Here is a 27,843-nt window from a genome sequence, read left to right as displayed (position 1 = left end):
CAGGTTAGTTATATTAAGATATTTTTCATGGTTTGTAATTTTTTTTATTATTATTACCCTATTAGCTGTCGCACATTTAATGTCAAGGCATGTTCTTTCAGTTTTACATTTTACACACAAATTGGATAAAGCTTGAATTATACTAAAGGCCTAGGGCTAGACCATATATTTTTGCGGTTGGAAAGACTGGATAAAGTAACCAAGTGAATCCTGTTAACCAGTCAAATTCATATATAAATCTTTCATATGTATGAAAGATCAGTAAGTGGAAAAAACTCTGCAAGTGAGAAAAGCATTATTGAAATTCAGCAGATTGATGGGGAAATACATGTTGTTTATTATTCACAATCCACATTTGGGTAGGAAAATTGTTTACTTGAAAAAAATCAACATAAATATTTGATAATGCAGAGAACATGATTCAAATATATATATATATTATAAAATTAATCAAAGCCTCAGTAATAATAAAAGTAGTAATAACCGGAGTTCTTATGAGGCAGGCCTACAGGTCTTTTTTTTTTTTTTTTTTCTGCATGTAGGCAAAACCTTTAGCCTTAAATTTCGTAACACCGGAACCCGTGCTTCAGCCAATCAGCGTGCACAATACAAGCATGTGACTGATGACAATACTGAAACATGGAGGCTTTGTATATCGAGTAGCGAGAAATGTGGCCGGTTGGTTTCCATGCTAAGATCAACTTGGGTGTCCTATGAAGGGGTTTAGTAAGTGAATTACCGCTAACGTTACTTCTAGTCATTTTTTTTTTAAGTCAGAGTATAGTTTGCGTAAGGTGTAGCAGCAAGTTTACGTCGGTTTTATCTTGAAGTTTCGTGCAGTTTGCCTTATTAGACGAGTTACAGTTAATTAAATGCGCTACATAAACAGGGATGTCATGCTTTAAACCTCGAGAAAATTTCCGGAAGACAAGCAGCGTGAAATTTTACATTAACTTTTTTTTCCTCCTTGACCGAAATTATTCACACAGTTATTGTGTGATTTTATAATTTAAATCGACTCGATTGGGCGAAAAGATCGATGCATTTCAGGCAGGGTAACTGAGGACACTAACTTAATTTGAGTTGCAGCTGAATAGGGATCAGATTCGCTCGAGTCATTTGGGTTTTCCAGTCAAAATGCTGCTGTCTCTGGTCGTGCACACGTACTCGTTGCGGTACTGGCTTCCAGCGGCGGTGATGATAGGCACTGCTCCTGCTTATCTGCTGTCCTGGAGCGCCTGGCGGCTACTGTCCACTGTACTACCGTCCAATCTCTATCACACTGTGGATGACTGTGTATATTCAGCGTATCAGAGTATGGTCTTGTTCTTCTTCGAGAATTACACAGGAGTGGAGGTTAGTATGACTTTTTTTTGTCTTTAGTGCATTTACCTTTTTCTGCTTTGTTTTTCATTAACCACATGTAAACTCAAAATGTTTTTTCCAACTAAAAACAACATAAGTGAAATATTTATGCATTGTGTGTGTATAAACATAAACAAAATTATAAATGCAACACTTGTTTTTGCAAATGATTATTGCACAGGTGTGCCTTAGGCTGGCCACAATAAAAGGCCACTCTAAAATGTGTAGTTTTACTGCATTGGGTGGTCTGGGGGTGGTCTGAAAACAACAAATAGTTGTGTGTCTGATTGGTCCAAATGCTACTACCATTACACATTATGTTAAAGAGCAGAATGCAAAATGTATATGACAATGGTAAACACAAACCTATAGTCTAGAAGCCTGAAACAACAGGTTTCTTCAATTTGAGTATTCATATGTCAGTGTGTGTGTGTGTGTTTATCGAAGTAATCACCTTATAGGCTAACTTAATTTACTCTATTTTCTAACTAATGTTATCTCTCAAATGTAACTTGTTGTAGAATTGCTGTTGTCTTTTGTTATGAATGAAAGGAATATTCATTTCAGACATTTCAAAGTGATAAATCGCAGTGGACTCCGACTAATGGTGTGTTCACACCAGATGCAAATGAAGCGTTAAAGGGTTAGTTCACCCAATAATCAAAATAGTGTAATTAATAACCCTCATGTCGTTCCAAACCAGTGAGACCTCCGTTTATCTTCAGAACACAGTTTAAGATGCTTTAGATTTAGTCCAAGAGCTCTCAGTCCCTTCATTGAAACTCTGTGTACGGTATACTGTCCATTAGAGATTGACCGATATGGGTTTTTCTATAGCCGATGCTAGGGCTGCACGATATTGGGAAAAAATTACATTGCTATATATATTGCAAATTTTTTTTTTTTTCTTACAAACAAAAATGGTGTGAGCACACTTCACATTTTCACATTCTCATTTTAAATGATTTAAACCTCAAACATGTCTCTCTCTCGCGCACGCGCTCTCTCTCTGTCTGTCTCTCTCGTGCGCTCTCTCTGTCTCTCTCACACTCTCTCTCTCTCTCTGCCCTGTTAAACTTGCATGTGTTTTTCAGTCCTGTCAATGATAAACTTTCACTCTATGATGGTTAAGATGTGCAATTAATCCGCGAATCACATTCGTCAAGGGCCGGGGAGCAAATGGCCCGTACAGTTAATGAATAACAGCTCAACTACGACGCGATGTGACTATCGTGGATTCGTACATCGCGATAACGATGCTTAAACGACACATCGTGCAGCCCTAGCCGATGCTGCTGTTTAGAGGTCAGGGTCAGCCGATGGCCGATATGTGCTGCCGATTTTAAAGGCCGATATCTTGAAGTTTTCCCCTTCATTTGCATGCTGCAATGTCACTTGTAAACTTATCATAATTTGAGCACTGACTTGAACCATCTCTCAAATCTTAATTTTGTGCACTGCACGCCACGGTATTAAAATAAACAATTTATCCAAAGTTAACCAAGCAAATCAATAAACTGACCAATTATTAAATATATAAAACAGGTAAAAAAAAAAAAATGTGTGTGTCAATAATTTACATAAATGTTTTAGAGCATTTATCAAGTTTGTTGGAACATAAATGTTAACTTTTAAATAAATACAATTTTAGAAATAAAAATTAATTAAACTGAAAAATATAAAAAATAAATAACAGTAGTGTTGCAAACACACTAGCAACCAGCAACATTTGTGTTTGGTATAAATGACACCGAACATCTAAAGTGCTTTCTAATTTCAAACTTACATCACAGTCTGTTCATTATTAAAATAAAGTACAGTCAACCAAACATTTAAAAGGTTACACTGGTCATTTTAAATAGACCATAGTATACCAGTCCTCTCTGCTTTCATGCCAAGGACGTTTTTGCTCATGTGAAGAGGATGGTCTTTTCCGCCTAGTTTACATAAAAAAATATATATATATTATAGTTTAACATTCAGATACATTGCGAATATGGAAACATTTGGATATGTGCAGAACAAGACATGAGCAATAACCTCCAAATATATCTAGTCAAACCCGCGCTCGCTCGTGGTATGGATCGGATCATTTTTCGGATCAGCAAAAAAAAACAAAAAAGGCCAAGACAAACATTTTTTTTAATTAACATTAAATTATTTAAATATATGAAATCAACTGAAAGTGCACATGTCATAATATCTTGTTTTTAACATAATAAAAAAAGACTTCTCCCAGTCTGCTGTGATGAAGTGAGCAGTTCTCATCACATAGCTCTCCGTCCCCCAGGACATCCACCCGTCTGTCGTGAGCGCAACAGAGGATGCTCGGGATAGTTCTTCCACAACTTTTTTCTTCTCCTGTTCATAAAGATCTGGCACAATCTTTTTGCTTCCTCCGCTCGCCATGACCACTGAGTGTGGACTGAACATGAGCAACTTTTTTTATTTTTTTTATAAACCATTTCGTGGGTCACGTGTTTGGCGAATCGAAGATATTGATCTGAACGGATCACGGATCAATGATGATCCGTTGTACCACTACTATAGTGTCATTTGAAAACATTGCAGTTGCGTTTTAAAATACAACAACGAGCACCACAAAACCATTTAAAGAGGTGCATTCAGCGGTCTACTCGACGGGAAACAGTCAACAAAGTCTCAAACGTATGGTGCGCCCTCTTCATTTTATCAAATGATCATAATCACATCTATTCATTTTACAGTCCTGCTACTAGCATTTTATTCAGACTAAACCCCCTTTTATTCGGATGAGAAAGCTTTTTTTCCAAGTGGCTTTTGCACATAATAATAATACCGCTGCAGACGCATTTACATTTATTCATTTAGCAGACGCTTTTATCCAAAGCGACTTACAGATGAAGACCGTGGAAGTAATCAAAAACAACAAAAAGAGTAATGATATATAAGTGCTATAACAAGTCTCAGTTAGGTTAACACAGTAAATTTAGCATGGGATTTTAAATAATATAATAAATAAAAAGAAAACAGATAGAATAAAAAATAAAAGAATAGAGCAAGCTAGTTAGAGGTCTTTACAGATACACACACACATACATATACAATTGCATAATAAATGAAAAGAAAATAGCAGCATTAAGGTTATTAACTGATTGTTATATTGACGAATATTGACATCCCTAAATACAAATGAGTTGGATGGAAACCTGGTTATTGTCTGCATCTAACCATGCTTCCGAACAAATGTGATTCACCGTTCTGGGCAGCTAGGACCGCTGTCTCTCCGAGCACGCTGCTGTCTGTGAGCGAGGCGGAGTAACGGAGCCCTCAATCACGCTGCAGTGTTTGTGAGAGCTGCCAACTTCTCCACCCCATTTACAGAGTGAAATTCTCGGACCTTTATCTCCCAGGACTGTTGTTGAATCTTCCAAAAGTTATGGCTTGGGATGCTTCACATGCAGCAGCAGCACTTTCCACCGCACCAATAACACGGGGCTGCCCGCTGACGTGCCTGACTTTAAATCGGTGCTACTAAACACGGATATCGGCCGATGCCGATATATTAAAAAATGACAAATATCAGCCCGATATATTAGTCGACCTCTACTGTCCATGTCCAGAAAGGTAAGAAAAACATCATAAAAGTAGTCCATGTGACATCAGACAGTCAGTTAGAATTTGTTGAGATGCAGTTTTACAAATATTAGAAATGTGGCTTTCTGAGGAAAGATTGCGATCAAATATCACACCTAGGTTCCTAACTGATGACGAACAATTTACAGAGCAGCCATCAAAACAAATTATTGTGTTTCACCGGGCCGCGAAGAAATATAGAGCTGAGTATCATCAGCAAAACAGTGAAAGCTAACACCATGTTTCCTGATGATATCTCCCAAGGGTAACTATATATAAAGCGTGAAGAGTAGCAGCCCTAGAACTGAGCCTTGAGGTACTCCATACTGCACTTGTGATCGATGTGATACATCTTCATTCACTGCTACGAACTGATGGCGGTCATATAAGTACGATTTAAACCATGCTAATGCACTTCCATTAATGCCAAAAAAGTGTTTGTCTATGCAAAAGAATGTTGTGGTCAATTGTGTCAAATGCAGCACTAAGATCCAATAGAACTAATAGAGAGATACAACCATGATCAGATGATAAGAGCAGTTCATTTGTAACTCTAAGGAGAGCAGTCTCATTACTATGATACTGTGTTTGTATTGGGAGGTGACGTCACTCAAAGACAATTGTGCAAAATGCTTTTCACCTGATTAATAAAATATAGGGTAAGATGCAAATAGGTAAATCAGAGTAGAACTGCAATGTTGTTTTGCTGACGTGCATCAGAGTGCAAACAGTGAGAGATTTGGGGTAAAAACTAAAAAATATCTCCCAATACAAACACGACCCAAAGTATAGTCCCACCCTTGACACAAATTGACAGCTTTCTGTGTAAGGCATCGTTTGGACTATGTCACAAAGTATGCGCCCACATGTGTAAAAATGCAATTAAATATACAATTTGCAATTCCTTTTGAAAATTGTTCAGAATATCCTTCCATGTCCATTGATTATGATCAATGCCTGAGAGATCTGCTGGCATTTTTAAATCGGCACGACAATTGGATGGGGTTTTGTGGACTCTGTTCAGTTCAGGAATTCCATGTTTGTTCCAACCTATAAAATAAATCCATCCATCCATCCTGCGGTTCCAACACACGATCGTGACCCTTTTTCGTTGGGATTGCATCATCCTTAAGAAATAAACTATACGCAAATCCGTCATCAAACTGGGCCTTGTTTGTAAAACAAGCATCTTCGAAATGCAGGGAACAAACACAAACACTTGCACAACTCCGTTGATGCTCTGTAAAAATAAACTCCCATCCACTGGTCCCTTAATGCTGTTTTTTCTTTGGTAATCTGTGCAGGGTTGTCTTCCCCTGGCAACCAAAAACACACTCCTTTTGTGACATTTCGCGACGCTCTCGCTCTGGTCAGTGAATCTCTGTGCTCAGCCTCTCAGTGCTCTGCTATACGGGAGTGCGCGCTCTTCCGGCAGACGTGCCCTTAGGACCCATATAAGGAAATTCCGCTCCATCTAACATCACACAGAGCCATACTCGAAAAAAACTTTCCGAAACTTGTGACAAACCGGAAGGAGTATTTTTGGAACAGAAATACTACTTCAAATGTACAACTTAATTTTTGAAACTTGGTCCATGTTTAGCATGGGAATCCAACTCTTTAACAGTGTAAAAAAACTCAGTATGTATGAAATAGCATTTCACCCCCCCTTTAAATTGTTTTAACTTTAAACCTGTTGGTAGCTTTAAGTACTGAAGTACCTGTATTTTTATTTATTTATTTTTGTAGTGTTTGAATAAAGGATGGTAGTCTTTCTTAACCCTTGTGCGTTGTTGGGGACTTTTTCGTCAACTAGGGGGTAAAGTTGAGTATTATTTTGGCAGCGACTTTCTCTGTGTTTGAGCTAATGGAATGATTTTTGGTGACAAATCTTATTTTGAACCATATTTTGTGAAAATGCAAATTTTTCAAAAACTCAACGGTACACTGTGGGCAAATTCACTACCCTTTCGGCATGTTCGTGGATGAAAACATCCACTAAATTAAACTGCTGTAAAAATGTATAAGATAAAAAAAAAATCCTTTTTAAATCATAAATCTATTAATCAACCTCAGTCCTGATCAAAACTACCAAATTGTTTAAAAAAAATTCAAAGATTTTAACTTGATCTGGGGAAAAAAACACACACAATTACATTTTCAATATAAAAAGTGATTGTGGACTGGATATTTTTTTACCTTTTATCACAGTCTTGGGCATGTCAAAGATTAGTTACAAGATTGGCTTTGATGCATTGTTAGTTTTTGTGCAGCATTAGATTTGAATTTTTTTTTCTCCCTAATTTGTTGTTGGTGGCTGTTTTTGCCCCATTGACTTCCATTATAACGACATTTTTTGATTTGCAAAGCCATGACACCATATAATCATGCCTTCTTGATTGTTTGTGGTTTTCCCTTTTGGGAAGAGGTAAAAAAAAATATTTTTACAGTTGATCACTAGGTGGGACCATTAAACCTTTAGATAGGCCTGTGCAAAAAAAAGGCTTAGTTTCTGGCTTGTATGGAGTTATATGGAGTATAATAGCAAATTATTGTGTGTGTTTGTGTGTGTGATAGAGAGAGAGAGAGAGAGAGAGAGGGTGTGAGAGAGACCTTTGTGCACTTACTTTGATGTACAGTATCTGAAAAAATAAAAATATGCACCTCATGCTCTCAGAACTACATGGAGTAAACAATAAAAAAAAGTGTGTTTATGCACCTGCTGCCTTTTGATGGTGAAAAGTGCAGATGGCCTATATGTGAAATGCTCCTCTTTTCTTGATGGTAAATCCAGTTTAAAACCAAAAATCCTGTAAAAAAAAAAATTCGTGTCAAATTTATGAACAATGTATTATGAACCAAAATGCAATACCAACTTCAAATAAGCTGCAGCTTGCTGGAGGGGTCAGGCTACATAATCATTTCTAAAACTTTGGTACAAGTCAAGCCCTTTCTCGTGTTGCTTGCTGCTCTTCTCACCATTAAATATCCAGCACGATGGCATGCAAGTGTTTAAATCCACGTACTTTGCTTTTGTTTAGTCTATTCGCTTGTTAAGTCTGACGTCACGTAGCAGCGCTTCCGTGTCCAAACGCTCTATCAGTTACCACGAGAAAACAACAAAAGATGCTAATATAAACTCACAATGTTATAGAATACTAGGGGAAAAGTTTTAATATTAACCTTTAACTCCATACCAAAGTACCAGATAATAGCCAGACAATGAAAATATTAATATAAAAAAAATATATATACAAATTAGTTGTGTTTGGGATGCTGTGAGCATGGAGACTGTAGTGTATATCGTAAGTTTGAAAGCGTTTAACTTAAATTATCAATATGAATAAACAGTGCTCATAAACGGCTGCTGAGGTCATATTCTCAAGTGAAGCGAGTTGAGGCCTGGACCCAGAAACAGCGCTTCTTACGTCATCACTTAATAATTGAATACTTTCACCACCATTAAAAGGCAGCAGGTGCATAAATACACTTTTGTTTACTCCGATATATTTTTACAACAGTTTAATTGAGTGGATGTTTTCATCCCGAACAACTCGAAAGGGTAGTGAATTTGAACAATCCACAAGGGTTAATCAACTGTTGTTGTTGTGGACTATATACTGGAGAAGTATTTGTTCTCTGTTTGAGTGATGTTTTTAGGTGGCTAATTGAGCAAAGTGCTTCCATTTTTATTTTATTATTAGTATTAGTTCATGAATAAAATAAAAAATATTGGATTCATATTGGAATCGGCAAATTGCCAAAGCTGCGGCATCGGTATCAGAAGTGAAAAAGTGGTATCGGGACATCCCTACATCATGTAGGCCTAATAATCTGTTGTTTCATTATTGGGCAATTCCAGCCTTAAAACTGCAGTAGGTAACTTTTGTAAAAATATATTTTTTACATATTTGTTAAACCTGTCATTATGTCCTGACAGTAGAATATGAGACAGATAATCTGTGTTCCTATTGCCATTTGCAGAAAATCCCCAACCAATCAGAGCTGCGGACCCTAACTTTGTTTGTGTTCAAAATGTAGAAAAATTTATATAATAAGCGAGTACACCATGAATCCCTTTTCCAAACCGTGTTTTTAGCCGGTCCTGAATCACTAAACCGGCGCTGAATCTAGGAGAATTCACGCTGTGAACACACCATAACTAGGCCGGCTCTCTAACCATTAGGCCACAGCTTTGTTGTGGCCTAATGGTTAGAGAGCCGGCCTAGTTATGGTGTGTTCACAGCGTGAATTCTCCTAGATTCAGCGCCGGTCTTTTATTCTGATTGGATAATCACTTGAATCTTCAGTAACAGCAGTTCAAGTATGAGAGTTTACATCATACTGTGATAATTGTAGGGCTCTATGATTTCCGTGATGCGGAAAACGTGGACTGAATCCATTCATAAAAACGGAATTCACAGTTTAGCACGCGTGATGCTTGCAGTGATTTCAGCGTCTGCCGTCTCACTAAATGAGGACGAAAACACATGAACATCTCCAGAACTCACTTCATTAGCATCTGACCGTTTAATTTGAGCAAAAGTATCATATCAAATTCACAGAATTGTAAAGGTATTTGTTTATTTTGCAACCTGTCAAAATAAAAGTCCGGTTTTGAAGTATATTGTTCAGTAGGATGTACACAGGAATAATCACAAAACATTTCCATGTTTAATTTTAATTTTTAATCCCCTTTGTTTCCCCAAAAAATAGGGCTGGGATAAACGATTATTTTTTAAACGATTATTCTAGCGATTTATTTTTCCGATGCATCGATTAATCTAACGATTAATTTTACCAGACAGATTCGATTTCGATTATCTCCCCATTAATTGACTACTAACAACTTATACATGTTGATGTACATATCTGAATGAGAAAAAAAACATGAATTCCTTAACATTGCAATATATGTTTATTGCTCTATAAATTACAAAATAAAAGACTAAGAATGCATTACTTTGCACTTGTATAGAGATAGCATTCAATAAAATCTTGAAGCCTTGACAACACATAGCTTACTGAACAAATAGGGCCTAGCTTACTGAAAAAAAGTTCTTCTTTCAGATGAAAATAACAACAACTTGATGTCTAGTATTCAATAAAAAAGGTCACCCAAAATACTTGTTTAGAGCAATTGAAAGAATAACCATTGAAAACTTGAGGGCTTTAAGCTAATACAGAGAGTGCTTTTCCAAAAAATAAATAAATATAAAAATTAACAGTGGGAGCCAGCAGCCTGTCATGGAGAAGAAAAAAAATCTCTGAATGCTCCACGTGAAACTTTGGCGTTCCGCCCTTTTTCTATCATCACTAATGATTTTGGTTAATATGCACGAAGGAGAGAGAGCGAGAGAGAGGTAGAGAGCAAGACAGCGCTCGTGTAGTTTGAAGACTGTGAGTGCGCGAGCGCGCGTGAAACTTTGGTGTTTCGCCCTTTTTCTATCGTGTTTAATGATTTTGATTAATATGCACAAGGGACAGAGAGAGAGCAAGAAGCGCTCGTGGTGTTTGAAGACTGTGATTGCGCGCGCGTTGCCGGCTCTCCTTCTCGTACGCGCTCTATCAGGCGCAGCAGTCATTCTATTCTACATAACTCTCACCGATCAAATGAGGCTTTGACAGCCGCCAAAAAAAAGATCAATGCAGAAAAACCCCTGGATTGGTTATATAATGTTGGACAGAATGTTGATCCGGCCATCGCGTATATTAAGCGCACATAAGGTAAACGTTTGCGAACGTTTTTTAGATAAATGAAAACAGGGTGACGAATCGATGCGCATGTTTTGCGTCAACGTATTTTTTGCGTCGACGTCATCGATGACCTCGACGCATTGTCCCAGCCCTACAAAAAAAAGTTTCCTTAATTTTCTTAAATTTCATGCCTTGATTTGATAACAATAACAATGTAAATACACAGATTTTTTTGAAGGGAAAAATCATTAGGCTTCTTTAAGAAAAAATTTATTAAGTTTAAGAAGCTCTAAGTACACACGTTAAGCTTTGTGTACTTTCTGAAATCCATATGGTGGTAAAGTTTGCACGTTGAACACTTTGCACACTTTCTTAAATCCTGTATAGTAAAGGTTATGCGCTCAGCTTTGTTCCCTTTCTTTGAGTTTGTTAGACCTTGGTTCCTTGGGCTCCACTCAACCAGTGTCTTTATTAATACGCTTCAAGCATTGCTTCTCTCAACAGTAGAGCTGCAACCAACTATTATTTTGAGAATCAATTAATCGTAATATTATTAAAATGATTAATCGACTAATTGTCGATTTATTTCACTGATTAATCAATAGAATTTGATTATTCAGCTCTTGCAATTAGTTAAAATTAGAGGTGGGCATAGATTAATTTTTTTATTCTAGATTAATCTCACTGTTATCTTGAAATTAATCTAGATTAAAATGGCTCATTCGAATTCTGCCGAAGGCGTTCAGAAATGTGTGTTACCCAAATAAAATTGACAAACAGTAAGTCTCTAAGAAGGGATTTATCAACCTAGGTGGTGCATTAGAAAAGGGGCTCATCTCCTGTTTCCAAAATGCATCACAAACTGCTTGAAAAAGCTGTAAACTAATTCCACATTGCACAAGGAATTAAGCCTATTTCCCACCAATGTTTTTTTCAAGTTTGTAGGTGTCAAGGTACAGAAACCAAATAATTAAATGTAAAATAGCACTGGATAGTCTTCAGTGTAAAAATGAAATATACAATGAAACCACATTTATTCAGACACCTTCAACATTTATCACATTATTACAGTTTTGCTATATATATCAAAAATTATATCTGGGGTCTGAATAATTTGTGGTTTGACTGTTAAAAGTACTGAATTGGGCTCTTTCACATCTTTTTGTTCACACTGCGATTTGTATATGTTCGTTCAGGAGGAGAACTTTGCAGAAGAGAGCTCGGTTCAGTGTTGCTGTCCGTGATACGTGGCGCTCTCTCTCTCTCTCTCTCTCTCTCTCTCTCTCTCTCGTGCGCACCGAACAAAGTGCGTGTAACCAGCTACTCTGTTCAACTTTTCCGCGTCTTGTTTTTGGATGCTTTAATGTTTAAAAACACGTGAAAAAGATAAGCTTTCGTGACGATGCACAGCAGTGGCCCGTCAACTGTCCTGAGCATCTTTTTAGGCTGGCCTTAGCCAGTCGGTTAAATAAAATATCAAGGTGAAAGTCATCATAGCTTGCTTATAGACCCAGCTCCCAACCCAACTTTCAGAATAGATTAACGGCGATATTTTTTTAATCGCCTGATAAGAGTCTCGTGTTAAGGCAGCACGTTAACGCCGATAACGCCCCACCACTACTTCAAATACTGTTATACATAACAAATAAATAAGAGTCTAATCACTTCAGCTTTGGGAAATAATATTATGTAATTACAATTTAAAAATAACAAATTGACTCCAAGCTTTTGAATGGTATTGCACATAAATGTTACAAAAGCTTTTTATTTCAGATAAATTCTGATCTCTGGATCTTTATATTCAAAGAATCCTGGAACAAATGTACTAAACTGTTTTAAATATTGATGATAATAATAATAATAATACATGTTTCTTGAGCAGCAAATCAGCATATTCGAATGATTTCTGAAGGATCATGTGACACTGAAGACTGGAGAAAATTTAGCTTTGATCTCAAGAATAAATTACATTTTAAAATATATTCAAATAGAAAGCAGTTATTATAAATAGTAAAAATATTTCACAAAATTACTGCTTTTGCTGTATTTTGGATCAAATAAATGCAGGCTTGGTGAGCAGAAGAGACTTTTGACTGGTAATCTTTCTTAAAATACCTTACTGGGTTAAGATAATCAAAACAGTCCTGAGCTAGATTAAGCTTTGATCTCTGCAAACCAAACTATCACTTTAATCAAATATTTTATAATTGTTTAATACCGTAAAGCTGGTTGATTTAATATAGTATAGGATATAAAATACTTTAGATGTGACGTGAATGCTTTACTAAGCTCGTGCAATCACCCACATCGCTGTAATAAGATGCATTTTTAACTGCTGCTTTCACACTGTTTTGATTTGTTGTTAATTTTGTTATTGAGAGGAAAGTATGAGTCATATTTTCATATCCAAATGCCATTCGGTCTCTGAAGCAGCACTGAAACACTGTATCTCTTTTCTTGAATTGCATCGAGGATGGCTGAATTACAGTCTTGCGCTACATAACCACACTGATCAAACCACATTATTGCAGGCTCTAAATTAGGTCAAATTAAATCAAACTACTACTCTACAATACCGCTGCACAATATTGGGAAAAAAAATATTTTATTTTATTTTCTGCGATGTATATTGCGATATGAAATCTTATCAATTTTTTTCTTACAAACACAAATGGGGTGAGCACACTTAAATTCTCATTTTAAATGATTTAAACATCAGAGTATTTAAATTAGACATATTAGACATACAACATATTAACTAACATGAACCTACCATGAGCAATACTTTTGTTACTATATTTATTAATCTTTTCTCTCTCTCTGCTCATTCATATATGCGCCCTGTTAAACTCACAGGACTAAAAACACATGCAAGTGATAAACTTTTACTCTATAATGGTTAAGCTGTGCAATTAATCCACTACTCACATTTGTCAAGGGCCAGGGAGCAGCTGGCCCGTACGGTTAATGAATAACGGATCAACGACGACAGCCTACATCGGACATCCGGCAATGTGACTATCGTGGATTCGTACATCACGATAATTATGCTTAAACGACACATCGTGCCAAAAAAAATTTGAGGAAAAAAAATATTTGTAGACAATTTTTTGTTGTCGACATTGTCAATGTTGACTAATCGTTTCAGCCCTACTCAACAGGAAGGACTATTGTGAGACTAAGGGTATTTTTGGGGCCTGGAGAAGTTTTGTCATGCCCTGACATTTGTGCTTTTTTTCAGTTTCTTATGCACTTCTAAAATGGCTGAAGTCTAGTCTCACTGTAATCAGAACAAACTGGGCTATAATAATATGTGAGCAGAATGTATGCAGATGATTGTGTTTTTGAGAAAAAAAAAGTTATGCGTTGTTAGTGAAAAACTAAAAATGTTAAATCACTTGAATAAGGCAATAAAACACATACAGAACAATGGTTCCCGGGACTTTTGAGAACTGGAGCTTGTAGCCTAGAATTTTTCTTTCTAAATGATGTGAAAATCATCTTGTTTACTCACTTACAGAAAACAATATATTGATTTAAATTTTCTAAGGCACTTTTTGTTGGAAAAAGTAATTTGAAGAATTTGAAACTGATTTTTTTACATCATTACTCCACTCACACAATCCTTCAGAAATCCTTTTATCTTTTTTTCTACAAAACAAACATTTATTGTTGTTATTAATGTTGAAAAAAACTGAGAATATTTTTTTCAGGTTTTTAGGGGGATAAATAGAAAGAATAGCATTGTTACATTTGTTACAGTTACATTTATATTATTTACATCAAGCTTTTGTTTGTTTTGGGATGCAACATTCCATCTATGAGCTGCTCTTTCAGAGTGCCACGAGAGCCCCTTAAAACAGTAAACCATTTTATGGTAGGTGTGCACATGAAGTCTTTGTGCACTTTCTAGAATTCACACTGTGGTAAGTTTGCACACTAGTTCTCTGAATTCTTTCTAAAATCCTATGTGGTGAGGGCTTCACGCGATTGCTTCATGCCCTTTCTTAAGCTGGTAAAAGCCCCGTTCATCTTGGGCACCACTCCACTTATGTTTTTTCAGGATACCTATTTAAACAGTGTGTTGCTACTAGGGATCTGTTGAGACTGTTCCTTCAGCAAACTTGTGCAAGAGCAAGCTGTAGCCCGTGTGACAGGCAAGACTTAGTATAAATGCTAGGGTATTATCCCTTTAAAGTAATCTTTCTTGATTCCAAGCCCTGAGCTCTACCCTGGGCCTAGGCCCTAACAAGTAAGTTCTAAGTATGTAGCCTAGGCATTTTGCCTCAAGGGATAATGTCACGGATAGTCATCTAAAGTCACTGGGGCAACTTGCATGGAAAGTTGGTCAGTTGCTTTGATGCAATGTATTTTGTTTAAAGCGCTATATAAATAAAGGTGACTTGACTGAAGAGTTAAATCAAAAGAATTAAAAAGGATGATAAATTCCTTCGCTTAAAAACATAAGCTGCACAACAAACATGAACATTTTAAAAAAGTCTGCAAAGTCCATTAAAAAGTATTTAGTGTTTTGGGGGTCAATAAATCATTGCAACCAAAAGAGGCTTGTACAAGTTCCAGGGCAAACAACTGCAGTTCAAAACTATTATATTAATTTGAAGCAACAGGATGACAGAAAAACATGTATTTATATTTGGAGGACTAACCTCCACCTTATCCTATTGTACGTGGAGAGTTAAACAAAAAAGTTTGACAGAAACAGTTCAGAAAAGGAGCTGAAATCCCCATTAGGGAGCCAAGTTTCTATCAGAAAGAGAAAATTAATGTGACAAGTGAAAAAAAATAAAATAATAATGTCTCATTTACTACCAATCTGGTGATGATCAAAGCCATCCTAAGCTGAGGCGGGTGATCAGAAGAATCCATACAACAGAAGACTGTTTTGCCTGAGTTATAAACAAAGATGGCCCATACACACTCATTTACCCAAAAGCTGAGGAGAATTGACAGCAGGTTTATACTGTATTACTTCGTTGTTGCCCCCTTAGTCAGGGGCAGGCCTAGTTTTTATCTATGGGGTGCTTTGGTCTTTCTTGGAGGTGCTGGAGCACCTGCTAGCCCCTCACTAGCATCATGACCATCAGTATATCAAAGCAGGCATGTTTGTAACAGTCTTATTTTATCAATAGTGCTGATGCAGCCATCACTCATAATGCTTACCTATTAAGGGTGTAACAGTTCAGCTTACTCATGGTTTGGTTTGTGTCACAGTTTCAGTCATGGTTTTTGGTACGGTTCAGTATGTGATATATTTAGGGGGAAAAAAAAACTATACACTCAAATAAAAATAAGAACAAAAAATCTCACTACAATCACAAATAAATACAAAAAAATATTAAACAATAATAAAATAATTTTTAGGTAGGTAGATAAGTTTCAGAACGTTTTTTGAATTTGTGTGTGTAAGATGTGTTTTGCATAGTGTGTTCATTAAAAAAAAAAATCTTTCCAGACTGTCATTTATGGGGACATACCAGAGAAGAAGGAGAATGTGGTTTACCTGTCAAACCATCAATCCACAGGTAAGTCTCAATGCTCTTATATATAAATGTTAGAAAATAGTTTATGCATTCTATTGGAAAACTTTTTTTTTTTAATTTGTATTTTTATGTTTTAATAAATAATATGGTACCACACAGTATATTTCAGTATCATGGTATCTGACACCATCACTGTACCATTTGTAAGGGTTGTGTTCTCTATTGTAGCTGATTGGATCATTGCCGACATGTTAGCGATTCGACAAAATGCACTTGGACACGTTAGATATGTCCTGAAAGATGGTCTGAAGTGGCTTCCTTTGTATGGATGGTATTTCTCACAGGTGGTATATTCATCTAATTCAAAACTTTAGATCTTTTATGTTCCTGGTTTTTGAATGGTTTTTTATACAATTTACACAAGTTTATTCTGCTTGTGTTCCATGAATATTAGGGGTGCTCCGATCACGATCGGATAATCGTTATGATTTCACATAGAGCAGCTGTTAGTACACAGAGCCATTGTTAACTGAGAAGCTGTGCAAATCCACTTTCATTTTCAGTGTTTATTTGCCCATCATCTTACTTAACAACGGCTCTGTGTAGTAACAGCTGCTCTATGTGAAATCACACACCTGATGGAATTTACCGCTGATAAGAGAACCGGCTTTACTGACTAGATGCACATTAACGATCGGCCAATCGTGATTGGAGCACCCCTAATGAATATGACTAATTATATGTTTGTGGTTCATGACTATGATTGTGGTCATTCACAGCATGGAGGTGTGTATGTGAAGAGAAGTGCCAACTTTGATGAGAAAGCCATGAAAAAGAAATTATCTTCTCAGACAAAACTGGGTACACCTGTGAGTATATATCCATAACACTCACTGAAGGAAAATCCAGAACCTGTGTTTTGCTGGACTAATGAAAAAGCAGATGTTCCAAATAAATTAAGATTAGGAACCGTTTAAGATGTTATAAAGGGATGTTATTAGGCATAATACAGAGCAGAGTTTGCACTGGTTACTCTGTCACTGCTTGACACATGTAGAATTAATGTGATGTGCCGTCATATGTCTGTATCCAGTAAATTAAATGTTTTCTATAATGGCTTCTGTTGGTAAAGATCCAGAATATATCATCTCTGAAGCATATTTTTATGGACTATGATGTCTTGAACTCCTCTAGGGCTCTTCACTTTTCAGGTGACTCTTCTAGATTTTTAATGAAGTGAGATTTAATTTTTAGGTTTTAAATTTCTAAACCTGTTGTCAAACTAAAGAAAACATTATAACATGCTTTTACTCCACAACATGAGACATATGTTTTAAATAACTTCCATTTATGATCTGATGTGACTTCTCAGAATGATAACAAGATAGTCAAGTCACCTTTATTAATATAATGCTTTTACCAATATAATTTGTAACAAAGCAACTGAACAGCATTAAATAGGAAATAGTGTCAAAGCAAAAAGGTAGTTCATCATTGAATTATATTGTGAAGTTATCCAGCTTTACTTTTTTACAGTTCAGTTTAAATAGTAACTGTGCAATCATCTGTGCAATCAAGTCATCAAAAACGCTGGTAATTAAGGGTCACCAAATTAGAAATCCAGAGGCGACAGCAGCACGGAACCAAACTCCATCAGTGACAAAATGGAGAAACCTTGGGAGAAACAAGGCTCAGTTAGGGGGCCAGTTCATGCTGACCAGATGAAAATAGCAGTTCAATTCCAGGCTGCAGCAAAGTCATATTGTGCAGGAGAGTCAACCGTTTCCTATAGTCTTGTCCCCGGTGGCCGTCTAGGAGATGTTCTGGAAAAACTGTGCCCAGATCTTTTGCCATCCCTTCTCCCGTCTAGTCTAAAACCTTGACGGTGTCGACTGTCACTTTATGTTTGAAAATCTATTGCACGAATCGATTGAACCAACCAACACAAGTATGCTTTTTATTTTATTTTTTTTTTTATTTATTTTTTTGTGGTTGAAATTTCTAATCGTAAGCACAGCCGTGTTGAGGCCTGCAGTAAATGTTTTGCATTATGGCAGTCCACTCTGCTTATTGTTTTTTGAGAATGTTGCACTCCTGTTTGTCAATGTGGACAAAACGTCACGCCAATAAATCATCAGAAATATTGATCTATACCAATATATTGAATCTTCACATTCGTCCTGCCTGCTGTCCATGGATTTACCTATATTTGCCATATAAAACATATTCAGACATGCAAAATCGATTTTACAGTCGATTCAATGAACACTTGTCACTCAAATCAAACAGGATTTTTTTTCACAGAAGTGACGTCCCAAGAAAGCAAAGTAAATGGTCTCTCATTTGTAGCAAGTATAACAGTACCTATTTTTTTTTTCTTCTCACCTGAAATTCATTCAATAAACATGTTTTTGACATATATTTAAATTTGTTTGTGGTCTGTTTAGCCTGCATCAAAATGAGGTTTGCAATTATGGAAGACCCAGTCAGTGATGTCACGATATGCAAATTTGTTTAAATTCATACCTACGTAATCACCATCACCAAAATTTTTTTTTTTTTTTTTTTTTTACATTGAAACTTGAAAAAAAAAATGGAGACCTCCCTACCGACCCTTTTCTTTTATTTATTTTTTTACTGTTACTGCAAACCAAAATATTTTTAAGGATGTAGCCTAAAAATCCTAAAAATCCTTTAATGGATTTGAATATCAGAAATGTGTTAGTGTGTTATGTTTAAACCAGGTTAAAAAGGTGGGTCTTCAATCTAGATTTAAACTGACATTGTGTCTGCCTCCTGAACAATGTTAGGTAGGTTATTCCAGAGTTTGGGAGCTAAGAAGGTACTATCAAATTGCCAGAGATTTGAGAATGCAGTGGACATGGAGGACTATAGTGAAATAATAGCTTGTTCAAATACTGAGGTGCTAAACCATTGAGGACTTTAAAGTAATAAGCAAGATTTTAAAATATATACTATGTTTGATAGGGAGCCAGTGCAGTGTTGACAAAACCAGGCTAATATGGTCGTACTTCCTGGCTCTAGTAAGAGCTCTAGCTGTTGTATTTTTGACTAGCTGGAATGTTATTGAAATTGAGAGCATATATATATATATATATATATATATATATATATATATATATATATATATATATATATATATATATATATATATATATATATATATATACTTTTTTTAAGATGGAAAAATGCAGTTTTACAAATGCTAGAAATGTGGCTTTCAAAGAGAAGACTGCTGTCAAATAACACACCTAAGTTCCTAACTAAATATATATTATCTGCTGTAATGCAGTGGATTATAAATATACTTGATTATTACAAAAATACCAAGAGATGGTTTTAGAACACTGATACATTGTTCCAGCAGAGTATTTAATGTTTTAATGTTCTTTTCGAATGTCATAATTTAGAGCAATTCTATCATCTTTTATTCAGTTACAGTGATAGTATGATGCTTTGTCCATATTAGGGATTTCCTGGAGCATCATCTTGAGTTCCATTACTTCAGTGATTCATATGTAGATTTTCTGCATGAGCGGGCCCATGCTGATGGTAATCAAAAAAAAAAAAAAAAAAAAAATCCAAAGGTTGGCAGGTCTGTTTTTGTAAATTTGAACCTATAATGTACGGAAAATGAGGAAAAGTACGTGATATTGAAATGGAAAATTTAAAGGAACCTTGTAGTGGATGACTATTGTTTTCCTTAAGATTGTTAGTGCCCCAAGCTCCGAAAGTAGTGATGAGAAATAGTTGCATTACCATTACCAATAGTTGCATAACCACAGTGCCAAGTTTTGTATTGTCATTCCATAACAGAACTGAGAAATGCCTTCCTTAGAATCTGTCACTTTACAGGACTGTGGTAGACTTTAATTTTCTAAAATTAGTAAGTGATGCAGTTTTATGATTCTTCAACTGTTTGTTTTCTGTACAGATGTATCTTGTCATCTTTCCAGAGGGAACCCGCTACAACCCTGAGCTCCAGAAAGTGATCAATGACAGCCAGGCTTTTGCTGCTAAAGAAGGTATTGTCCCCCTTCTATACAGACACCCTTAAGATCTGTACTTGTTGTTGTTGTTGTTGTTATTATTATTGTTATACAGATCTGTCCGTATTGTGCAACAGGTTTTTGGAGAAAAAGGGCTAGGGTTTTTTTATTGGATGATTTTACTCATCACGTTCTATGTTGTTGATTTGGATTTTGAGATGTAGGCACTGAACTTCGCAGACTATTGGCGAAGTCCTGTATATGTCACCAGATAGAAGTAATTTCACAAGAACATCCGGTTGTGACATTTTAAATGTATGTTTTTTGGCAAAAAAAAATAAAAAATAAAAAAATAATCATAATTTAAATGCAAGTATTATGAATTTAGAAAATCGAGTGAATTTTCATTTCATGTAGACTTTTAAGGAACAGGTCACCAAAAAAAATGTAATCAGTCATTAGTTATTTAACATTATGTGTTTATTTGTTGTTTGTTTTTATTCAAGAAGTCATTATACAGTGTTACTTGGAGTATTACTTTTTTCAGCCCTGCTGTAAAGGGACCATTCTTTGTTTGCTATCTGTATGTAATCCACAATTTGAAGAAAAGTTTTGTTCAAGTTTGAGGAGTGACAAATTTCTAATGTTATTCAAACAAATGTTCAAGTCACTGTAAATAAATGACAGTTTTCTCTTTTGGGTGTATCCCTTTATGGAAAGCTGAGCATCAGTAACTATATCCGCATTTCCACTGTCGGGCCAGTGCGAGCCAGGGCTTAAAACGGGCCGGGCGGGGCTCATAGCCTCGGGCCAGTAGCACCGAGGCCAGAATAGCACAGCATTTCCACAGTCAGTGCCTGAAGTACGCTGTGCGTCACTAAAACACGCCCTGTACACACCTCTCAGAACAACGACACGAAACCCCATCATTTCACCAACAAAGAGAAGTTATCAGAAAACTAAGAAATAAATCACTGTAACATGCACGATAACACACACACGTGATAAGTGTCCGTTTGTTTGCATGCTTTGTTAAATATTTTAATTCAAAAGCATTGATGTTTTACTATAGAAAACATGATACATTGATCATAATGAATTTATCAGGACTCAAAATTAATCACACAGAAATAAATGTATTTCTATTTTATTTATTTTTAATGCTTATGAAAATAGCCTGTTTATTCAGTCGAGTCTGTTTATTTGTAGTCACAGTAGCCTATACATCACATTAAGAATGAATGATAATATCTCTATTTTTATAAAAGCTCCCGAACATAAAACATTATTATATTTCTATGATAGGCTACGTGGAGCTAATGACTTATGACCGATAATATAAGTTACTAAATAATTACACGATTTGTGATCGAGAATAAGCTGACATCTTCAAGCGGTCATATTTACCATGTTTACTATGGTAATGTTAATGTTTAGTGTGTCTTTTGCATTGTTTATAAATATTTCTGCCTTGTATGGTGATTAATCTTCATCAGATCAAGTTATTGCAAAGACTCCTGCTGACTGAAAGTGAGTTTTGAGCTCAACTCATTAAAAAAAAAAGTTTATTGCTGGTATTATAGCTGTTAGCTTTCTGAAATGATCTGCAATCAATCAATCACCTTTATTTATATAGCGCTTTAAACAAAATACATTGCGTCAAAGCACTGAACAACATTCATTTGGAAAACAGTGTCTCAATAATGCAAAATGATAGTTTAAAGGCAGTTCATCATTGAATTCAGTTATGTCATCTCTGTTCAGTTTAAATAGTGTCTGTGAATTTATTTGCAATCAAGTCAATGATATCGCTGTAGATGAAGTGACCCCAACTAAGCAAGCCAAAGGCGACAGCGGCAAGGAACCGAAACTCCATCGGTGACAGAATGGAGAAAAAAACCTTGAGAGAAACCAGGCTCAGTTGGGGGGCGAGTTCTCCTCTGACCAGACAAAACCGTTATTTCAATTCCAGGCTGCAGATTGTGCAGAAGAATCATCTGTTTCCTGTGGTCTTGTCCTGGTGGTCCTCTGAGACAAGGTCTTTACAGGGGATCTGTATCTGGGGCTCTAGTAGTCCTGGTCTCCGTTGTCTTTCAGGGCAGTAGAGGTCCTTTCTAGGTGCTGATCCACCATCTGGTCTGGATACGTACTGGATCCGGGTGACTGCAGTGACCCTCTGATCTGGATACAGACTGGATCTGGTGGCCACGGTGACCTCGGAACAAGAGAGAAACAGACAAATATTAGCGTAGATGCCATTCTTCTAATGATGTAGAAAGTTCATAGGGTGTTATGTGAAGTGTTTCTGGTTCCGGTTTACCTAATTAATTCAGCCTAAAAATCCTTTGCGGATTTGGATTTGGATATTAAAAGCATATTAGTATGTTATGTGTATGCCAGGTTAAAGAGATGGGTCTTTAATCTAGATTTAAACTGCAAGAGTGTGTCTGCCTCCCGAACAATGTTAGGTAGGTTATTCCAGAGTTTAGGCGCCAAATAGGAAAAGGATCTGCCGCCCGCAGTTGATTTTGATATTCTAGGTATTATCAAATTGCCTGAGTTTTGAGAACGTAGCGGATGTAGAGGAGTATAATGTAAAAGGAGCTCATTCAAATACTGAGGTGCTAAACCATTCAGGGCTTTATAAGTAATAAGCAATATTTTAAAATCTGCAGAGCAGACTCTCTATTTTTATAAACGCTCCCGAACAAGAATCATTAGGCTATTATATTTTGATGATAGGCTATGCTATGTGGAGCTAAACTCTCTGACAAGATGACAGATAAGTTACTAAATACACGATTGTGATAGAGAATAAGAAGCTGACGTCTGATTTCTCCAAGTGGTTGCATTTAACATGTTTACTATGGTAACATTAATGTTTATTGTTCATAGTCTTTTACAACGTTTATAAATATTTCTGCCTTGTTTAGTGATTATAATCCATATCGGCTCAAGTTATTTCAAACACTCGCTGCTAACTAAGAGTGAGTTTTGAGCTCAACTTATTTTAAAAAAAGTCTTTAATGCTGGTGTTATAGCTGTTATCTTTCTGAAATGATCCGCGGTGCTGACGCTCTCCACACATGGAGAAACTCCGCCTTTTGTTCAGAATCACTCCTCTAGCCCCTCCTGGCCTGCTTTGGCCCAAGGTTTTCATCGGGCCAAAAAACCCTGGCCGTTGGCCCCTGAGGAAGCCCCGACGAGGCACGATCAAGCCCCAGAAATGACACTGGAAACGCGACTGGCCCTGATATGCACTAGCAAGCCCGGTTTAAGCCTGACAGTGGAAACGTGGCTTATGTGTGCTTAAGTACACCATATTTCCCAAAGGCATTGTAAATCTGTATTTAATTTTATAATATATTTTTCTGTCAATTATAGATAGCTAAAATTTCAGAATGTTTTTGCAATTAACTAAATAAAAGTTTCTCAAACTAATTTACTTGCAATAATCATGTTGTCTTGCCTATTGCAGGACTTGCTGTGCTGAAGCACGTTTTAACTCCAAGAATGAAAGCATCACACGTTGCCATTGAGACTATGAAGGAACACCTGGATGCTGTATATGACATAACCATTGCATATGAGGGAAAACTTACAGCAGCTGGCCAGAGACATCCAGCTCCTACAATGCCAGGTATGTTGTTGTTATCATACATTTAGTTTTCAGTTAAAACAGCATGTTTACTTTAATCAGCTGAAACTAGTACAGGAAAGAAGGCGGACGCACAGTGTTAAATCATTGATTGAGGGCTGGGAAAAAATAGATATGTGAATTTCCTGTTATTTCCTGTAAACAGTGAGTGTTACAATGTGTTATTTTCCATTGGTTCCCAAAAACACAAAAGCAATAATAGGTTTCATGCAGAAAACATCCTGTTTTTCAAAGGAATAAACAGTCTCAACATTTCGGTAGCTGTTAGGATATTGTCACTTCCTTTATTAAAAAAAATAAATAATAATAATTAAAAAAAACTATTGAGCAACAGGCTGTCACAATATCTCTCATGCGTCATTATTTCTGGGTCCAAGTGCTCTCTCACATCCCAGAGCAAGCAACAAACTGAGCTTATACAGTACACTCAACGATGTGCTGAAATACTACAAAAAATAATAATAATAATAATCATGATCCTGACCCTCATCTCCATACCGAAATCTGAGTTGGCCAGAGAGATTCATCTTTTGATTCATTAAAATATTGGTGTCTGTGAGACAGTGAGCTTTGAGACTGTAGTGTTCACCAAAAAATTTTTTAAAGCTTTGCTTAAAGGTATGCTATAAATGGATGGTGATCATAAATGGCTTTTGAAACCTAGTAGAATCTTGAACCCAGAAAGGGTATTAATTACATCATTACTTAGCAAGCAGATTTTAATACAAACTTATGTTTCGTAATCCTTTTAAAGGATATAATATAATAATGTAAATAATTTATTAATTAACACGTTACATTTAACAATGTATATTGTAAAACCAGAACCTTTTTAAATATAGAAAATAACTTTTTACAGTTTACAGAATAGACTACAAGACTATGATCAACTTAGTGAAAAAAAAACAAAAAAAACATTTGTTTTCCTTGTTTTTTAATTATTACATAGTGGCCCACCACAGTGTAATTTGTTCTACCACATTTTCATAATGATCTGAAAATAATTTTTAAATTCTCATTAAAATTAAATATCCAACACTGTATTTTTGCTTTGCCTAATCATCTTTAATTTTAAATAAATTGCATAATGCACTGCGCTTCTCAAATCACAAAAGGCTGTGATTCAATTAAATAATTATGGTCCGTGTTCATTTACATTAGAGCTGCTAATGATTAGGTGTTTCACCTTCTTAGTGACTCAATTCACAAATGTAGGCAAAAAAAAAAAGTAATGATCCTTTAACGCTTGCACTCTTTGATACTTGCTTTCTTTTTTCTAAAAAAAATTATCCTCTAACACTAACTTTTCTTTCTTTTAAAAAAAGAGACCATCTAACACAAATAATCTGTATTCTTTTTCTATTCCATCTACTCGTTTTCTTTTTATTATAAAAAACAAAAAACACGGGGAGTTACCTATTGATACTTCACTCGTACTGCGTCTGCTAAGACGCTTTGAGAAACTCGTTTTTCTCCAAATACTGAAAACTTTTTCAGTCACGCAGTGGAACTGCACGACCATTGATACATGCAGTGTATTAAAAACGAACCAATGCCTATGGCGACACAGCCAGCCAGAGCCCACCAATATGGGTGGTGCATCTGGCTATAAAAGCTTCCACTTTGCCATAGGATCCTCAGATTTCTTCTCCTTCAGCGACAACTAAGTTCTTCGCTGATCTACAAGACTCGAAGCCCAGCTGATCCACTGCTGCGGTCCGGCGAGCCTAAAAGAGTTTATTTATAAGAGGTAAGTTCTAAAGGGGGGAAATTTCTAGCATTGTTGTTGCAAATGTTGCGATGCGATTGTGGTTTGTACATGGAATCTTAAATGATGCAGAAGGGCAGTGAGTACTTCACCTGTCTGGGCAGCCCCCATGCAGATACTGCTCTTCATCGAGACAGAATGCTTTTGCTGAGAGCACAAGTCTCGCTCATTTCCCATCGCGGACTGCCTTCAATTGAAGGCAGCCCACTCTCGTTTCTCCTCTCTCAGCATACCTTGGAGAGAGAAACGGCAGAGTGAGGGAATTAAGCAAACGATTCGGAGTGATCGCATGCCTGCACTGTACCTGCGTGCTTGCTCTTCCTGCTGCACTCTTATCCGCTGCAGAAGGGAGAGACAGAATGCTCCCTCAGAGCACGAATCTCGCTCTTTTCCACTCGCGGACCGCCCTCATTGAAGACAGCCTTGCTTTTCTGTTACTCCCCTCTCAGAGAGGCTCTGAGAGAGAAACATTGAAGAATGGGAGCTAACCAACTGGGTCTTAGTGATCTCACGCTGACAGAGAGCCTACGTGCTCGCTCTCCCCACTCCTCTTCGATCCATGAATTACACATGAAACAGAGCCCCTCTTTACATTGAGTGGCTTTATCTTCCTCGGGGGATTGAAGTAGAATGCTATCACCATCAGTTTCAAATTTGTGTGTGTGTGTGTGTGTCGCTATGGGTCAAATCACACAGAACGGGCTGCTTTTACCATGAAAGCAGACTGCCCCGTTCATTCGCAGAAGGTGGACCTGCCTCCCCCCTCTCATGTTTCTCTCCTCCCAGTTACCTCGGAGAAGGCTACGGCGAGCTCAGAGGTTGAGCAATCAGGCTTGAGCAATTTCATGCTGGCACACATCATGCATTCTTGATCTACCAGTGTATGTTACACATGAGGATCAGCACCCCTCATTACACAGAGCGGCTTAAATCCTCCTAGGAAGATCAATGAACTGGTTATGGTTAATATGCTGGATTATTTTAAAATGGTAATTTAGTTGTTCTTTCAAAATGCGTTTTAAAAATTTTGTATTCTTTCTGTTAAGGCTTCTGACCACTTTCTATGATTCTGAAGATCCTGAGAAAAAGTGGATTAGGGTTGTTCCCCTTCCACGCTCAAGGTCTATGTAGCAGCCATAGCAGCCTTACACTTTTTTTGAAAGAGTCAAGGAGGCTCAACCTGCCTCACCCTGTCACCATCCCTTCATGGGACCTGTCCATGGTGTTGAGGACATGGCTGTATAGGAGGTGCTGAAGAGCCCTGAGTGATAGCTCTTTCTGCTAAAGAAGCTAAATTCTAAATTTCGCATTTCTGCAAGAGCTAAATCTACTCTGCCCCATCAGAGCATTGAGAATATACATTGAGGATTGATGGTTGATTGTCTGATGGTTGTCAAAAATGACTTTTATCTCATTTAAATTATCTGTGTGATAGAGTTTTTGTGCAAGGAATGCCCCAGGGTGCACATCCACTTCAACCGCTTGGACGTGAGGGAAATTCCGGTGGAGCCAGTGTTCTTCAGAAGATGGCTACATGAAAGATTTGAAATCAAGGACAAGTGAGTTTCCGAATTAGCCCCTAGTCAATCATTCTTATTTATGCTTACCTACATGATTACACTATTATGATGTCCTTGATACAGTGAAATTATACATTTAAGTACTTAGAAATATCAATTAACTACCTGTACTTGTATGGTTAGGATGGGGGTTCAGTTTAGGGTTTTTGCATATAAGGCTTAACGGGATAAATTAGTGCAATTCCAATTTTTCCTTTCTCTTTGGAGTGTTACAGGATCTTAGTGCATTAAGTTCTGTAAAGTTTCAAAGACTAAAGTCTCAAATCCAAAGATATATTCTTTATCAAAGTTAAAACTCTGCCACGCCCTTGCATGTGTACTGCAAACACGTACAAGCTTAGTCACTGTGTCTGTCACGCCACTCTTCCCACTCTTTCAGCCTTGAAATGATGGTAAAACTAAGGACATTATTAAATCTGAGTTCTAAGGGATATATTTTGGGCCTGGAGAAGTTTTGTCATACCCTGAAATTTTTGCTTTTTTCATTTACTAATAAACATCTAATGACTAAAGTCTAATATCACTGTAATCAGCACAAAATGTGCTATAATAGTATGTGAGCAGCATGTATGTACATGATGGTGTTTTTGAGAAAAAAAAGTTATACATGGTTAGTGAAAAACTAAAAATGTTAAATCACTAGAATAAG

General features: G+C 36.6%; 1 protein-coding gene across 9 annotated transcripts in view; it reads left to right on the top strand.

The window, feature by feature from the left end:
• Positions 1-592: 592 nt before the first annotated feature.
• The window catches only part of LOC127970070 (1-acyl-sn-glycerol-3-phosphate acyltransferase epsilon), a 97,829-nt gene continuing 70,578 nt past the window's right edge, over positions 593-27,843 (top strand). For 6 of the 9 annotated variants that reach the window (XR_008156503.1, XR_008156500.1, XR_008156502.1 and 3 more), the window contains exons 1-7: positions 593-1,356; positions 16,151-16,220; positions 16,407-16,522; positions 16,958-17,047; positions 20,134-20,224; positions 23,667-23,828; positions 27,050-27,173. Coding sequence is in view for 5 of the 9 variants with exons in the window: in XM_052572307.1 (XP_052428267.1) it covers positions 1,138-1,356; positions 16,151-16,220; positions 16,407-16,522; positions 16,958-17,047; positions 20,134-20,224; positions 23,667-23,828; positions 27,050-27,173 (872 nt within the window). In the remaining 4 variants the exon portion in view is untranslated. The remainder of the gene's footprint in view (positions 1,357-16,150; positions 16,221-16,406; positions 16,523-16,957; positions 17,048-20,133; positions 20,225-23,666; positions 23,829-27,049; positions 27,174-27,843) is intronic. The other 3 variants (XM_052572309.1, XM_052572305.1, XM_052572308.1) reach the window with 2 other exon arrangements.

This window comes from Carassius gibelio, chromosome B13 (genome assembly GCF_023724105.1).
Source record: "Carassius gibelio isolate Cgi1373 ecotype wild population from Czech Republic chromosome B13, carGib1.2-hapl.c, whole genome shotgun sequence".
Taxonomy (NCBI): Eukaryota; Metazoa; Chordata; class Actinopteri; order Cypriniformes; family Cyprinidae; genus Carassius; species Carassius gibelio.
Note: the sequence above shows the minus strand (reverse complement) of the source record. Positions and strands in the feature narration are given on the sequence as shown.